The 16,669-nt window shown below is 32.7% G+C and overlaps 1 protein-coding gene across 1 annotated transcript; it reads right to left on the reverse strand.

Moving 5' to 3' along the window:
- Window positions 1-12,076: 12,076 nt before the first annotated feature.
- On the reverse strand, window positions 12,077-16,073 carry LOC142633365 (oligopeptide transporter 5-like). Its single transcript, XM_075807589.1, has 7 exons — window positions 15,989-16,073; window positions 14,400-14,839; window positions 14,216-14,313; window positions 13,489-14,061; window positions 13,083-13,341; window positions 12,826-13,008; window positions 12,077-12,700 (listed from the first exon to the last, which is right to left on the reverse strand). Exons 1-7 carry the CDS (start codon window positions 16,071-16,073, stop codon window positions 12,077-12,079), a joined length of 2,262 nt encoding a protein of 753 aa, XP_075663704.1.
- Between the last annotated feature and the right edge of the window lie 596 nt (window positions 16,074-16,669).

Raw genomic sequence — 16,669 nt, forward strand, 5'->3', positions numbered from 1 at the left:
GTTATTTGGGATATTGTTTGTTGTATCAAGCTTGTTTATTCATTATTATTTTTCCAACAACCTTAAAGGTTGAATTAGTTTCTCAAAATGGATAAACAAATTGTTGATTCTCTTAAAGTCATTTCAGGAATTACCAAGCTTGAACCTTTTGATGGAAATAATTTTAAACAATGGAAAGAAAGGGTTTTGCCCATCTTGGAATTTACTGAAATTGATAGTGTTCTTCATGAACACAAACCCAATGATCCTGAAAAATTAGCAAAGTGGTTAAAAATAAATAATTCATGTACACATACTATTAAGTGTGATTTAGCTAAGAAGTTATTTGATAATTATTGTCATTTTACTTGTGCTAAAGATTTATGGGATGGTCGGTATGGGTTTGAGGATAAGGGTGCTAAAAAATTTGCTACGGCTAAATATATGTCTTTTCAAATGTGTGAAGAAAAAACTGTTTCTAGCCAAATTGAAGATTTTCAAATATTAGTTTTTGACTTAGCCAAAGAGGGTGATAATTTACCCGAAAGGTTTGTGGCTCATGGCCTTGTTTATAAGTTTCCAAACTCTTGGAAAGAGTATAAGCATCGGTATAACCATCATAGAACCTATTTAAATCATCAACAAACTATTGTCAATATTCAAATAGAAGAGACTAATAGAATGTCCGAAATTTCTTCTAAAGCTAAGGAATTTACTTCTAAGGCTAATATTGTAGAGGGAGGACCCTTTAGACCTCCACAAAACAGTAAGGAATATGATCCTGGAGGCAAAGGAAAGTTTTATAACAAAAATAACCCAAATCCTCAAATCCAAAATAAAAAGTGTAATTGTTTCAATTGTGGTAAGACAGGTCATTATGTGGCAACTTGTAGAGTGAGAGGCAACTTCAAAAACAATAACAACAACAAAGGCACAACATCAAACAAAGCAAATGTGGTGGAAACCGAAAATGTCATTGCGGCAGTGGTGTCCGAGGCACATTTGGTCTCAAGTGTGAAAGGATGGGTGGTAGATTCAGCTTGCACAAGACATATTGGTGCATTCAAAGAGGAGTTTACTTCCTACACTCCAATAGTGGAAGGCATCGAGTTTGTTTATGTTGGGGACAATAGGCCTGTACCAGTGAGTGGCAAAGGGAAGGTGCTCTTGAAGCTAACTTCCGGTAACTTTCACTCACCAATGTCCTCCATATACCTCATTGTCGACACAATCTCACCTTTGTACATTTGCTTGGTAAAACTGGTATTAAAGTTCTATTTGATGACGGCATAGTTACTTTATCTAAAAATGAAATCTTTGTTGGTAAGGGTTATGATAATGATGGTCTTTTTGTACTTAATGTTGATCAAGTCATTAATGAAAATGGTTCATCTTCTTATGCTTACTTGGTTGATTCTATTGATGTGTGGCATGGTAGACTTGGACACATAAATCTTGGTTACATAAAGAAAATGAAAGAATATGGAATCATAAACTCACTAAGTGAAGCAAACATGGAAAAATGTGAAATTTGTGCCGAAACTAAAATCACCAATAAACCTTCTAAATCTGTAACAAGAGAATCCAAACTCCTTAATTTGGTACATAGTGACTTTGGTGATTTAAAACACACAATGAGTAGAGGTGGTAAAAAATTTTATGTAACTTTTGTTGATGACCATTCTAGATTCACTAAACTTTATTTACTAAGAGCCAAAGATGAAGCTTTGGAAATATTTATAAAGTATAAAAATGAAGTTGAGAACCAAAAGAAAAAAAGGATTAAAAGACTTAGAATTGATAGAAGAGGTGAATATGAGTCTAACTCTTTTAAAGATTTTTGTGAACAAAATGGCATAATTCATGAGGTAACTCCTCTTTATTCACTTGTATCTAGTGGAATAGCCGAACGGAAAAATAGAGCTCTTAAAGACATGATGAATGCTATGTTTGTTAGTTCTGGGTTATCTTCCAATATGTGGGGGGAAGCCATTCGTTCGGCTTGCCATATACAGAATAAGGTACCTCATAAGAAAACTGGTAAAACTCCTTATAAACTTTGGGAAAGATGTAAGCCTAACTTGAAATACTTTAAAGTATGGGGATGTTTGGCTAAGGTTATGCTGCCTAAGCCTAAAAAGAGAAAATTTGGTTCTCGAACATTTGATTGTGTGTTTATTGAATATGCTTGCAATTGTTCATGTTATAGAATTCTAGTTATCAAGAGTGATATTTTAGAATCTTACACTATTATTGAATCTGAAAATGCTATATTCTTTGAACATTTGTTTCCTTTAAAAAATATAGAAAAGTATTGCATGAATCTGTTGATACTTCTAATGATCTTGTTGATGACGTGCAAGAATTAAGAAGGAACAAGCGAGCTAGGAAGAAAAAGAGTTACGATAACGATTTCCTTGCCTATATTGTTGAAAATGAATATGTAAGTTATTATGATGCAATTAAATCTATTGATGCACCATTTTGGTTGGAAGCTATTAATAGTGAATTAGATTCTATTATGTCTAATCACACTTAGGAATTAGTTGAGCTTTCTCCTAAGGTTAAGCCTATTGGTTGCAAATGGATATTTAAAAGGAAATTAAAACCAGATGGTACAATTGATAAATATAAAGCACGCTTAGTAGCTAAGGGCTACAAGCAAAAACGTAATGTTGATTATTTTGATACTTATTCTCCGGTTACTAGAATTGCATCTATAAGAATTTTTTTTGCGATTTAAAACTACTTTTTTAAATGGTGTTTTAGAAGAAGAAATGTATATGGAGCAACCTGAGGGTTATGTTGTCCATGGACAAGAACACAAAGTTTGTAAATTGGTTAAATCCTTGTATGGATTAAAACAAGCACCTAAACAATGGCATGCGAAATTTGACAATATGACGCTTACACATGGATATGTGATTAATGGTGCGGATAAATGCATATATAGTAAGTTTAATAATAATGAAGGTGTCATTTTTTGTTTATATGTTGATGACTTGCTTATATTTGGAACTAGCCATAATGTTGTGCATGATACTAAAAGTTTTCTTGCCTCTAAATTTGATATGAAAGATTTAGGCGAGGCAAATGTTATTTGGGCATTAAGATCTTTAGGAACAATGATTGCATTATACTATCACAATCTCGTTATGTGGAGAAAATTCTTTAAAAATTTGAACATTTTGGTATGTCACCCATGTCTAGTCCATATGACTCAAAGGTGCACTCGGTTAAAAATCATGGTGATAGTGTTTCACAAGATAAATATGCACAAATTATTGGTAGTTTAATGTTTTTGACCAATTGTACTGGTCCTGATATTGCATATGTTGTTGGTAGATTGACTAGATACACTCATAATCCTAGTATTGAGCATTGGGATGCAAAATCTAAATTATTAAGATATTTAAAGGGGACTTTTGATTTTGGTTTGTCATATTGTGGCTATCCTACTATTTTGGAAGGATATTGTGATGCTAACTAGATCTTTGATACAAATGAGGTGAAGCCCACTAGTGGATATGTGTTCACACTAGCTGGAGGGGCTATCTCTTGGAAGTCATCCAAGCAGACTTATATAGCAAAATCCACCATGGATGCAAAGTTAGTGGCCTTAGAGAAGGTTGGGTCCGAAGCCGAGTGGCTTAGGAGTTTATTAATTGATATACCTCTTTTTACTAACTCTATTGCTTCTGTTTGCATTCATGGTGATTACCAGGCTGCCATAACACGTGCTAAGAGCAAAATTTATAATGGGAAAAGTCAACATATCCGATTGAGGCACAACATTGTGAGGCAACTTATTGATAATGGTGTTATGTCTTTGGACTCTGTGAGGTCAGAAAGGAACTTGGCCGATCCTTTGACCAAACCACTATCAAGAAGGCTGGTGAGTGAGACATCTAGGAGGATTGGACTGATACCCAAGTTGTGTCACTGTGACTAATGCCCAACCTCTATAATGGGTGATTCCATGTAAGGGATTAAATGGGTAGAGGTCATTAGTGGTCCATGTGGGCACCGTCATTTATTATGTGTTTTCCGCTATCTTGTTAAGGAGATTAGTGGTGAGTCTATCCCTATGGTGTGAGACAATGCTAAGTTGCAGAATTTGGTGAGGATGAGCTTGGGCTCTTAATGGATCCATATCCCTTCCAATTAGGATGGGGTGTATCTGCACACACTCCTGATGGATGTCACCGACTAAGTTGCAAATTGTTGGAGGTTGAGATTTAGGCTCTTAATGGATCCATACTTCCTACTTGTTGGGATGGGGTGTTCTACACGCACTCCTGATGGATGCCACCTATGTGTGAGTGGAAGTTGTGCCGTTTCCTATGAGACTTTTTGGATAGGTCTCTAGAGTTCTTATATAACCTAGTGGCGCATGGCCTGGATAAGGTGCCAACTCGCTTGAGAACAACCTTGATAAAAAAAAGTTATGTGGGTGGTAAGTTTGGTTTACTAATAGCTTGGTTAAAAAAATTCGAACTCCACCATTGTCTTTTGGTTCCTATTTATTTATCCTATGTATGGTTAAAATCTTCTGGTACCATATTAATGCATGCTTTCTTTTGTTACTTGCCTTTCCTGTTTTATGCTTGTAACATGTGGGGGATTGTTGGTATGGGTGTTTGTTCCAAACACTTTTATTCTTATTTACTTTCTAGCCATTGGAAATTTATGAGTAAAATAGCCGTTAGGTAATTATGAGAAAAATAGTTGTTAGGCAATTATGGGAAAATAGCCGTTAGGCAATAATTAATAATATAGCCATTGGCTTTTAAGGGTTATTAGTAACCAATAACTATAGTCTATTATCTTCGTAAGTAGCCTATATAATACTCATCATAACACCTGTAAGTGCACAATTGCACTTGGACCCAAAGACAACTACGGGCTCAGGCCCAATGAGCCTTAGACAATAAAATTTGTAGAGCGTGGGCTTGAAACCTAGGTTAGAAGTGCTGAGAACTTGATAACGGGCTAAGAGTTACAAACACATGTAAATAACAAAAGATAATTGTAAATAGGCCTCCTCGGACGTAAGCCGAGGACTACTTCTGTATTATTTCTATTTCTTACTTAAAAGTTACAATTCATAGTTTATTTCTTTGTTGCCGATCCCCTTTTCTCTGGCCTTCACCCTCCTTAAATACTTCCTTCCCTGATACTTTTTGGACAGTGACTAGAAGTTTCAGCCCTACTGTTCAGGGGTCACTTCCCCATTAATACGGCTAGGGAGGTAGGTGCAGAGCCTTTAATGCGGAGGTGGCAGCCTTTGCTCTTGATATTTTCTTTAACACTGGTGCATCTAGAAGGTTCAGGGTGCCCCCCTTTAACCATTAGTCTTTCCAGAGTTGTGCCTTGACCTTCATAATGAAGTTTTGAGTTCTCTTGGATCTGTCCGAGGAGAAGCTCGCCCTTGGCTGTACCCTCGGATCCTCGGCGTATGGGCCAATTCGTAGAGTTTAATTCTGGAGCAGGTCGGCCCTCCATGCTACAGTCCAAAGGCCCATATGCCCATTTGGATCCTTTTACTCCCCACAACACCTTTTCTAAATGGGTTTTTTTTTACTACTTTATATATATATATATATATATATATATATATATATAAGATAGAATTTTACTCTAGCCTAATCTAAGTGTATATGTGTGTGAAACTCCCTCTTGGAAACTTGAACCCTAGCCCTTGCCCCCCACACCCCACAAGCACTTATACTTGTGGAGTGACCATCGCACCAAGAGTGTGCGGTGGTTACTACTTTATATTTTAGATATACACAATTCTTCTATCTTTCTCTCCTACATATTTTTCTACAAGAATATTTGTTTTTTAAGGAAAGGCAATAGAAGATTGTTCTTAAACCTTTTGTGAGTGGAAGTCCGTACATCACAAAGGTCAACGTTATAGTCTAATCCTCAGAGGTTGTTTGGCCAAGAGAACCAATCGCACCAAGTTTTACTTTGGGTGGCACGAATCAACCTTTAAGGACAACTCTCTTTGCGTGATTCTATAACACTGTGAGATTGTTCCTAAATTTACTTAAATTTATATTATTATTGCTTATTTACATTCTTGCTAATTATTTGGGATATTGTTTGTTGTATCAAACTTGTTTATTCATTATTATTTTTTCAACATCCTACAACTTTTGTCTAAATACAATAGGATGTTCTCTATTTATTTGTGAGAGAACTAAGGGTGTATTTGGGGTTTGGGTTAGTGTGAGAGTGTCTTCAAACTATTATTGTAATCTCCAAATTTATAGTGAAACTTTATTCTATCGCCTCTCGTTGACGTAGGTATATTGCTGAAAACCATGTAAATTCCTTGTGTCATATTTTCTCCTCTCTCTCTTCTTTAACCTTGTGTAAACATATTGTTTCACCAATTTACACAACAATATATAAAGAGGTGTATGGAAAGTTGTGGTTGGTAGAGCAACCACATTGTTAAATATATGTAACCTTTTCTTGTGCACTAACCATATTGTTAAATGTGTTTAGCCTAGCATGCATAGCCATATTCTATTTGTTAATTCCCGTCCTGCTAGGCTGCTAGACACACATCCACATTAATTACTATCCTATCTTTAATGCGACCGGCTGTTGCACCAGGAGGTAGTGGTGGTGAAGGCAGGGGTGGTGGTAGTGGTGGAGGCGGAGCCAGGGGTGGTGTCGTCAGTGATCCTGTTTTTCTGAGTTAAAATTATTTTCTTGCTCTATGCCATGTTGGAAATGCGTTCTTAGGGAATAGAGAGTGTCATGCCCCCTGGTTTTCTATGAATCTATGACATTCTCAAGAGGCTGCAACATTGTCCCACAATGTTCTGATGCAATCTCCACAATATTGACTGTTTTGGTTAGCTTTCCTTGTCTTTAACAATGTTCTGATGGAGACTCTACAATATTGATTGTTTTGGAAAGATGCAGACTCTACAATATTGATTGTTTTGGTTAATTAGCTTTCCTTGTCTTTCACAATGTTCTGATGCATACTCTACAATATTGATTGTTTTGGTTAGCTTTCCTTGTCTTTTTATTTTTCCCTCGTTTTGAACTGTTATTGTTTCCTGTGTTGGTTGATTGACTTGGGCTTGTATAAGTATTCAATAAATTAGCATGATAAATTCACCTTACCACAAAAAAAAAAAAAATGGTGGATCTGCCATTTTCAACCAATATATTTCTATCTTAAACACTGTTAGTTACTCTGAACAACTATCTATTTCAATGGATTAAGATCAAGCCACGGTTTAGTATGGTAACATTTCAAGCTAAATTATGAGTCAGGTAAGGCATATTCTGTTCTTGAGGATACTCAGTGTTTAGGGAAAAGTTCCTGAATTCTGTTGATTTTTAAACCCTTTCTTGTTTGTAACCGCAACTTTTTTAAATTGCATGTCTAATGATCATTTTGATGCCGTAGTTTGTTACATTATCTTAGTATGTTAATGTGGCTCTAAAAAACTTTTTTGGGTATTATTTTAACTAGTCACAAACTCACGCGATGTGTGAGAAAATATAATATAATTATTTTATAAGAATATAATGTAAATTTATAAGTTAAATAGTGCATGTGCTATTTAAAAAATTTATATTTTTATATTAGCTTTATGTAATTGAACATATGATGTACACCACTCTTCCATAATCGGTTGACTAATTTAAATATATCAAAAAATATTTAAAAAAATGTACACTTTTATTCTATGAAACACATGTAACATGTTATATTTATATTAAGTTTAAATTATTACAAATTTTAGAATTGTATCATTTTTTTTCTTTCCAAAATAAAGTATAATGTCTATATTATTATTATTATTATTATTATTATTATTATTATTATTATTATTATTATTATTATTTTGAGAAACTAATGCCTATATTATTGCAACTTTAATTTGAAGTAATTTTGTGAATATTTATCATTTTTATTGCTTTTTTAGGACCTATATCTCTAATTTCTAATGCTTACTTTTTTTTGTATTTTTTAGCCCAAAACTAAAGAGTTTGGTCCAAATACAATAAATTTCGTACTTTTCAAACCAAATATTAAGATTAAAAAAAATGAGTTTTTGAGCCCAAAACTAAAATGACAACCTACAAAAAGAATTAATTTAAAGCCCAATTAGTCCAAAATGACCCGAACAGGACCAAATGGACCAAAGTAGACCGGGAGGACCGAGGTGACTAAATAAAACAAAAGGGACCGAATTGGACCGAAATAGATTAAAGCAGTAAAGTGGACCAACATAGACCGCAATAGACCAACATGGACCACATTGGACCAAAATAGGCCAAATGAACTGAAGTGGACCGAAATAGACTAAATGGACTGAAGTAGACTAAAATGTTAAGCTAATATGACTTAACAAGAGTGTAACAATAAAAAATTATATGCTTCAACTTTTATTTAGATACTAGTCACATACCTGTACGTTATGCGTGATAATTTTTTTAGGATGATCTCGTTTAATATTTTATTAATACTACAATTTTAGTTATTAACCATTGGTTTTTCATTAGTTTTTAAGTTAATATAAACCTTAAATATTCCTTTTTTTTTTACCTTCACACACACACTCACACACACATATATATAATGTGAATCTTTACACATACCTTTAAGAAAATTCTATATATTCCATTTCTTTGGATGCGTAAAATAATAGACCACTACTCCATAATGGTAGTGGCTAATTAATTTTATATATATTTTTTTTAGTGGTCTCATTTGCAACACTTCTTACCATTATCATATATTTACTAACTGATGATTTGCATAACAAAGACATTAAATGAGAGGTAGCACTGTTTATTAGATTTTCAAAAGTAATAGTGTATGAAAATTTTATATATATATATATATATATATATATATATATATATATATACACACACACACATATTATAAATAAAGTTAAATGAAAGGTCAAAAAAGAAATTTTAAAATTTTCTAACTTTATTTCTTATGTAATTTCTACTACTACTAGAGAACATCTTTTTTTTTTATGATTAATATGGTTTCCATAGTTAGAATTTGATTTCTTTTAAATTTAAATTTAGTACTATGATTTTGTCCAAAAAAAAAATTAGTACTATGATTGTATTTAATTATTGATTTAATTTTTTAAGTGAATCTAACGATTTATTTTACTATACTGTAAAGTTTTTAATGTTCTCCACACGATAATCTCTATTTTATTTTTTACTTATCCTTACAACCTCTTTGTTTTCCAATCAACGGTTACTAATTGACGCTTGATTTTTTTTCTTTATCTACTCTTTATTACTTTGTATTGTTTTTTTTTCCTTTACCATCTCTCTCTCTCTCTCTCTCTCTCTCTCTCTCTCTCTCTCTCTCTCTCTCTCTCTCTCTCTCTCTCTCTCCATTGACAACCTATCGTTATCCAAAATTTGATGATGATTCTATGACATTAAATATGCTTTATTAGTTTTTTTTTTTAATTTAGTGTTTCTAACTTGATTTGTTTTGTATTTTATTTTTTCTTTGATGCATTGGGTGTGAGAATGAGTGTTTCCCTAGCATTACTTCACTTAATAAGGACAAATTTATTTATTTATTTAATTTAGGCAAAATATTATATTTTAAATTTTTTAAAATTAAAAAGGAGAGGAAATATAAATAATTTAATGATATATATGGGGGATGTGGCTGAATTTAAATGTTGAATAAAATTATATGAGAAAAAAAAAAGTAAAAATAAAATATATAACAATAAACACTAACTTATCCAAATCATTCTATGTAATATAATAATAGTATATTCTTATATACTATCTTTAATTCTTTATAATGCAATATGATAACATTTAACAATCAAAGTGATACAAATTTATAAAAAATAAAAACTTAAAACACAAAACTAAATTTCATCAACCAAAATAGAATTCTAAAGAATACAATACTTTATCAAGCTAAAATAGAGATGCAAGAAAAATAAAAATAAAAATCCACCAAAAAATTGAGGGAGAAAGAGTGGGAAATAACCCATTTTTTGTGAGAGAAAATTATGTAAAGAATAGAAGAGTGAATGACAAATTTATACTAAGAGAATGATAATAAAAAGAAACAAAATAAAGAAAGATAAAAGGAAAGAGGAAGAGTGATATCAAGGTAGAATGTTTAGGGAGATGAAAAGGTAAAGGGAATGAGAAAGATTAGAGAAAGTGTAAATGTTAAAAAAATGAGTACAATTTGATGAGCACAATTTTCTTTTATTTGAATTTAAGTAAAATATTACATTTTTTATTTTTTAAAACAAAAAGAGAGAGAAAATATCAATAATTTAATGATAAGGAGGATTTGGTTGAATTTTAATATTGAATAAAATAAGATGAGAAGAAAAAAAAAGAAAAATTAAAAGATATAACAATACACACTAAATTATCCAAATTATGCAATATAATGGAATACTATTATATTTTTATCTACTAGTTAGATCAAAGAGAAATAATAATAATAATAACAATAATAATAATAATAACAACAACAACTTAAAACACAAAACTAAATCGTATCAACCTAAATTAGAGTTCTAAAAAACACAAAAATTTATCAACCTAAAGCGAAGATACAATAAAAATAAAAATCCACCAAAACATTGAGAGAGAGAGAGAGAGAGAGAGAGAGAGAGAGAGAGAGAGAGAGAGATAACCTCTTTTGTGAGAGATAACTATGCAAAGAATAGAAGAGTAAATGACAAATTTATAGTAAGAGGGAGTGAATAAAAAGAGACAAATAAAGGAAAATGAAGGGAAAGGTGAATAGTAATATTAAAGTAAAGGGTAGTGGGAAGATGAAAGGGTAAGGGAAGATGAAAGATTGAAAAAAGTGTAAATTTTTTTTTTTATATAAAGTGAATGTCAAAAAAAATTATAGGAAAATTGGAAATAAAAAGGATATATATATATATATATATGTGTGTGTGTGTGTGTGTGTGTGTGTGTGTGTGTGTGTGTGTTAAAACCAACAAAGATGAATATGTAAAGTTAATAATTTATTTATATATTTTTTTGTAAAAAAATATTTTGTAAAAAAATAAAATAATAATAATAATAATTATGTGACAAATGATGTGGCAATAAGGTGGTGCAACAGGAGCTCAGCAGTAATAAATTCTATGCTTCAGCTTTTAATAATATATATAGATATAGATGCTATGTAATGGAATACTATTATATTTTTATCTACTATCTTTAATTTTTTATAATATAATTGGATTAAATTTAACGATCAAAGAGAAAAAAATAATAATAATAATAATAAATCAAAACACAAAACTAAATCATATCAACCTAAATTAGAATTCTAAAAAAATCAAAAATTTATCAACCTAAAGCGAAGATGCAATAAAAATAAAAATCCACCAAAACATTGAGAGAGAGAGAGAGAGAGAGATAACTTTTTTTGTGAGAGGTAACTATGCAAAGAATGGAAGAGAGAATGACAAATTTATGGTGAAAGAGAGTGAATAAGAAGAGGCAAATAAAGGAAGATGAAGAGAAAGATAAATAATGATATTAAAGTAGAGGGTAGTGGGAAGATGAAAAGGTAAAGGAAGAAGAAAGATTGAAGAAAGTGTAAATATTTATAAATATAAAAAAAGTGAATGTCGAAAACAATTATAGGAAAATTGGAAATAAAAAACAAATATATATATATATGTTAAAAACTTAAAACCAACAAAGATGAATATGCAAAATTAATAATTTATTTATATTTTTTTTTTGTAAAAAAATTAAAATAATAATAATAATTATGTGGCAAATGATGTGACAATGAGGTGATGCAACAGGAGCTTAACAGCAATGAATGCTACGCTGCTTTTAGTAATATATAGATTTTACGGATTTAACTAGTTAACCTTGAAGCTAACAGTCTTCCATTATCAAACCTATACAAAGATTTGTGGTCTGAATGAAGTGTAAAGATAATCACATGACAAAAAAAGATATAACTTTGGTACATATAGCTAGGCTGAAATATATATACATAAACTTTCTAGCCCAGGGCATATAGGCATATAGCTACACAAATCTACATAATATAATACTGTCAATGGAATACAGGACACCCTTCAACCTCTATTCCAGGGGCAGTGGGGCAACTTGCCAGTGGGCAGTGATCATCTAATTCCAATCCCCACCACCTCATTCCATTGATGTCTCTAATTTGTAATGTGAAATAGCAAAGCATGGCCATGAAAGCAACTCCAGCATCTAGCCCAGCTGATAGAATGTAATTGTGTCTAGCCCACCATCCTTTATATCTCCTATACACATAAAAGTTGAAGAAAATGCCAACAGAACCCCAACATAGGTAGTTCACAGCCCTGGCTGGTGGCATTCCTCCTGATCCTCCTATGAAGATTGGCATGTTAATGAGGCTTATCCACTTTTGTTCAGGAAACAGGCGTGAGAGTACCCATACAGGCAGTGGTGCTAGGAAGCCAATGAGAAAGAAATAGTTCATCTTAGAGTACAGTCCAAGACGGCCAAACATTCGAATTGGGCTGACTACACCCCATATGATGGAAGCACTATAGAAAACATCATATCCAGGGCAAGTCCACGGGCTTCCTTCTGGAAGTTTAGATGGTTCACATATATGCTCTACTGAGGTTAGAAGCCACCAAGATGTGCCGAAGTAGAGTGAGGATGCAATTAAAGTTCCCACCAACTTCATTTGAAAACATAGATAAATATCAGTATTTTTACTTTTTAGCTCAATATCCAGTGGTTCTAGCAATATGTTAGTAGTGGGTGGTGAATTAAGAACAAGATTTTGTAAATGAAAGAAATCACCTGAACAATAAACATGGATTTTGGAGGAATTTTCATGTAATGGCCTAACTTGAAGTCTGACAAAAACAATATTGCTTGCGTCACGCTAACGTAGCCATAGGTCTTGAAAGCCATATTTGCAAGAGGTTTCCCGGGATACATGAAACCAATAACCAACTCAGCGATGACATTAAGTCCTGGTTGCTGCACATAGATTTTACAATAATGATCAAACACAGAGATCAAGAGGACAAAAAATTATATCCTGAATACCATACCTGGTTTGTGGTAGCAGTAATTACACCAATTGGGAGAGTGAAGAGTAGAGCCATGACGATTGCTAGCAGAACTCCCCAGTAAGGGAGTTGCAATTGTCCGCCAAAGCCTTCACAAGTAAGAATGGCAAGTCCGACAACAACGATCAATAGTACGTAAAACCACCATTGAGGGACAGGGTCATAGTTTTTCTTCATAAGTCTAGTGTGCACATCCCCAAACTTATTGTTGTATGTTGCCTTTGTTTGTTGCCAGATTTGTCTACATAAAGAAAAGCAAAGATACTAGGAATTAAAACCTTTGAGAGCACAAAGTAACATAAGGAATAATTAAGTTCTTGGAAAAATGTAAGTAAAATAGGCAAATAATTATGCACAAATGTTCTTTTCATGGATAATTTAAAAATACCTTCCATGGAAGAGTGCAACATGAGAGATTGTTGCAGCCAATATTGCAAAGGTTAGACCATAAGTATATACAAAGAAGATGCTGAGATGAATTTTGCTATACCCATCATATCCATGTTGATCGAATTGGAAGGTTGTATCATTCAAAACTTCTGAAACATTGTATTTTCCACCATCAGCATTGAACACACTTGATGAGAAAATAGGAAATCGCTTGGCTTCATACGAGTTTGTCCAGTAACCAATAGGAATGAATACGTAGAGAACAACGAAAAAACCAGCCATTATGTTAATGATAGCAAATCCAGGGGTGGCTAAGGGTGATCCTAGGAAACCAGCTACAGTGGACCAATCAAGGGCAAACGAGCCAATACCAAGTCCACCAAGACCAGAACCAATTTGTTGGGCTGTGACTGAGTCCTTCCATATCCAACAAACAAAAGACAGAGCAGTTATGGATGGAAACAGATAGTTAGGAACAATATAGTATGCGAAGCTTGCCACAAGGACCATAAGGAAGAACTGCAGCCTGGTTAGGCCTCCCTTAGGCCTAGTCTCAACATCATGCAATGCCCTACAAGTTCAAAACTTTGACTTGAGAGAGATGATAAATATATATCCATTATGCATATGTGTATATATGTACTTATTATAGAGAGAGAGAGAGAGAGAGAGAGAGAGAGAGAGAGAGAGAGAGAAGAAGCAGCAAAGCGAGGGACTAGTGGCACCTAAATAGGGAGACTTGAACCAAGTTGGAAGGCCACCACATGTATGATGAATCAATAAGATACTTTCTAAAAAGTCCGGCCCATCCATATCCTAGCAACTGAATAATCCATAAAATTAAATCATTTAAGAAGAAAATGAAGCAATTCCAATAGGTGTAATCAGTAAAGCATAAACGCAAATCACCTGGGTAGTATGACTTAACAAAATAGCTGCAAGTGGATGAATTCCTCGATGATAGAACACCTTGACAATGGTGATAATATTAATTGCATAAACTGAGTTTGAACCCGAATTGGCAAATATGGTTATCAGGACATGCTCCTTCAAGTTGAAGGGACCTGGATTCAACGAAAAGAACCTCTTTGTTCCCGGAATGCGAATGAATTTTTTTGGTAGATATGCTGCCATAAGCCTTCCTATTGGAAGTACTGCAATTTGGGCTATAGTTGATGATATATGTAATGCATTTTGGCGGTAACCAAAGAATTGATTAATGAAGGACAGAATAGCACAAGATGTGATCCCTAAAAACCATGTTCGAAATGTCAAGCAGGGTAATGTTGGATCATCGGTAATTGGGACTGTGAGTCGAACTTGTTCAATTGGAGAATCATTTACTTCCTCTGCAAAACCACCAAAACAAAAGAGATAGATACAACATCTTTGGAAAGATTATAGGATAAGTTAGTTACATAAATATCCTAAACATCTTTTACTCTGAACATATTTGAAATATATCTACTATGAAGTCAAGTCTAAACTACTCACACTAACTTTTGGACTATAGATGATTTTGCTCAACATCAATTGTCGAACTATTTTCTTTCTGGCTTAAAAAAAAAATTGTATTTTCTTTCTTTTGTTCTGTCTATATTCAATAGAACTTGCAGGCAAGTATTTCTGAAATGTATGCTCCACTTCTCGAACGTGGATCATTAATAAGATAATGGATATTTTCAAGATTGAGAAAGCTTGCCATTGAAGAGTATCTTCTAAACTTTGTTCAATCATTTGGTACTCCTAAAATACAGTGGTATTCTTCACTAATAAAAATAAGTCAGCTAATACATAATTATGACATATGACATAACCTCAAAAGGTCATATGAAAAAATTAATTACTCTAGAAGTAATTGGTTTGAGTACCATGTCAACTCGGGATGAGCAGGGACCCAACCCGCCCGACCCGACTTGACATGTTTTTAGCAGGTATGAATTTGTTAGGGTTAGGTTTCAAGTTTTAAGTTCGGGTTATTGTTAGCTTCGGGTTGGTGTTGGATGCTTATAAAGTTTTGCTTGACTTGAAATTTTTTTAAGAAAATACGGTCCTCGCAATTATGTCAGAGAAAATCCCCAAAAACCTTGGGAAAACAAAGAGGCCCAAAACAACATGAAAAAAAAAAAAAAAAAAAAAGGCAAGTCCAACCCAAGACCCAAGAATCAACCTGATTATGGACCCGAATATTTGAGTTGGGTCAGGTTTCTGCCTAGTAAACCCGATCATTATTGGGTCAAGTTGCTGGTGGCTATAAATTCGACCCGACCCCAAATGATGCATAATATTAGTTCTTGGAGTACTAAATAATTTTTTCTTGAGCTTTTTAACTATCTTGTCCATTAAAATTCTCACAATTGTAATTCCGCTCATATTGATTAAAAATAACAGACGTGCATAAAGATGTGATAATTTTGAGCTATAATAGATACTATCTTTTTTTTCCCCGCATATTATTCTTTTTATGAAACAAAGAAACTCAGAAGGAAAATGTTTACCAGAGCTTTCAGAAGTATGGGCAGCTGGATCAAGATTGTTGTGTTGAAAAGATAAAGGAAGCACGTTAGTATCTGATTTCTCCATGCTTCACTACCTACACTTCTAAAAAAAAAATAAGAATTTAAATATTTAAATAAGAATTTACCGTTTAAAGTAGACTTTATTTTTTAAATTGATTAAATGATTTTGAAATCTTTAAATAAGAATTTAAAGTATAAAATACTTTTATATCAAAAAATTACATAAATTTAAGCAACTTTCCAAACATTTCTTCAATTATTTCATTCTCATAACCAAATATGAAGACTCCAATCTAAAATGCCTAATTCATTATCTCAATAAAATTAAGGAAATCATCTGTAAGTATTAACATAAAGATAATATGATTAAACAAAGAGAAATTGGCTAAAAGCACATCAATTATCAAAATTTAATTCTCTTTAATTCGGTTTCATATCCTTAAAAAAAGGTAGAAAATACTTTGAAATCATTATCAATTTATATTTTTATCATTATAGCTCATACTACACGAAGTAGTAGTAAAATACCTAAAACAAAGAATTTTAAAATAGCTAAATTCATAAATAATCAATTAAAAGGTTTATTTTTCTCTCTTTCTTTCTAAAGGGAAAAAAAGACTTTACCACACCAAAATCTCAAATACCCAAAGACTCAAAGCT

Source organism: Castanea sativa, chromosome 5 (assembly GCF_040712315.1).
Source record: "Castanea sativa cultivar Marrone di Chiusa Pesio chromosome 5, ASM4071231v1".
NCBI classification, from domain to species: Eukaryota; Viridiplantae; Streptophyta; class Magnoliopsida; order Fagales; family Fagaceae; genus Castanea; species Castanea sativa.

Bases quoted from the DNA above. Each gene is read 5' to 3' on its own strand.
- LOC142633365 (XM_075807589.1), bottom strand. From the start codon at position 16,073: ATGGAGAAATCAGATACTAACGTGCTTCCTTTATCTTTTCAACACAAC. The intron at 14,840-15,988 runs GTAAACATTTTC...GTGGTTTTGCAG, and splicing joins CCATACTTCTGAAAGCTCTG to AGGAAGTAAATGATTCTCCA. The intron at 12,701-12,825 runs GTGATTTCTTTC...TTTCAAATGAAG, and splicing joins AATCCATGTTTATTGTTCAG to TTGGTGGGAACTTTAATTGC.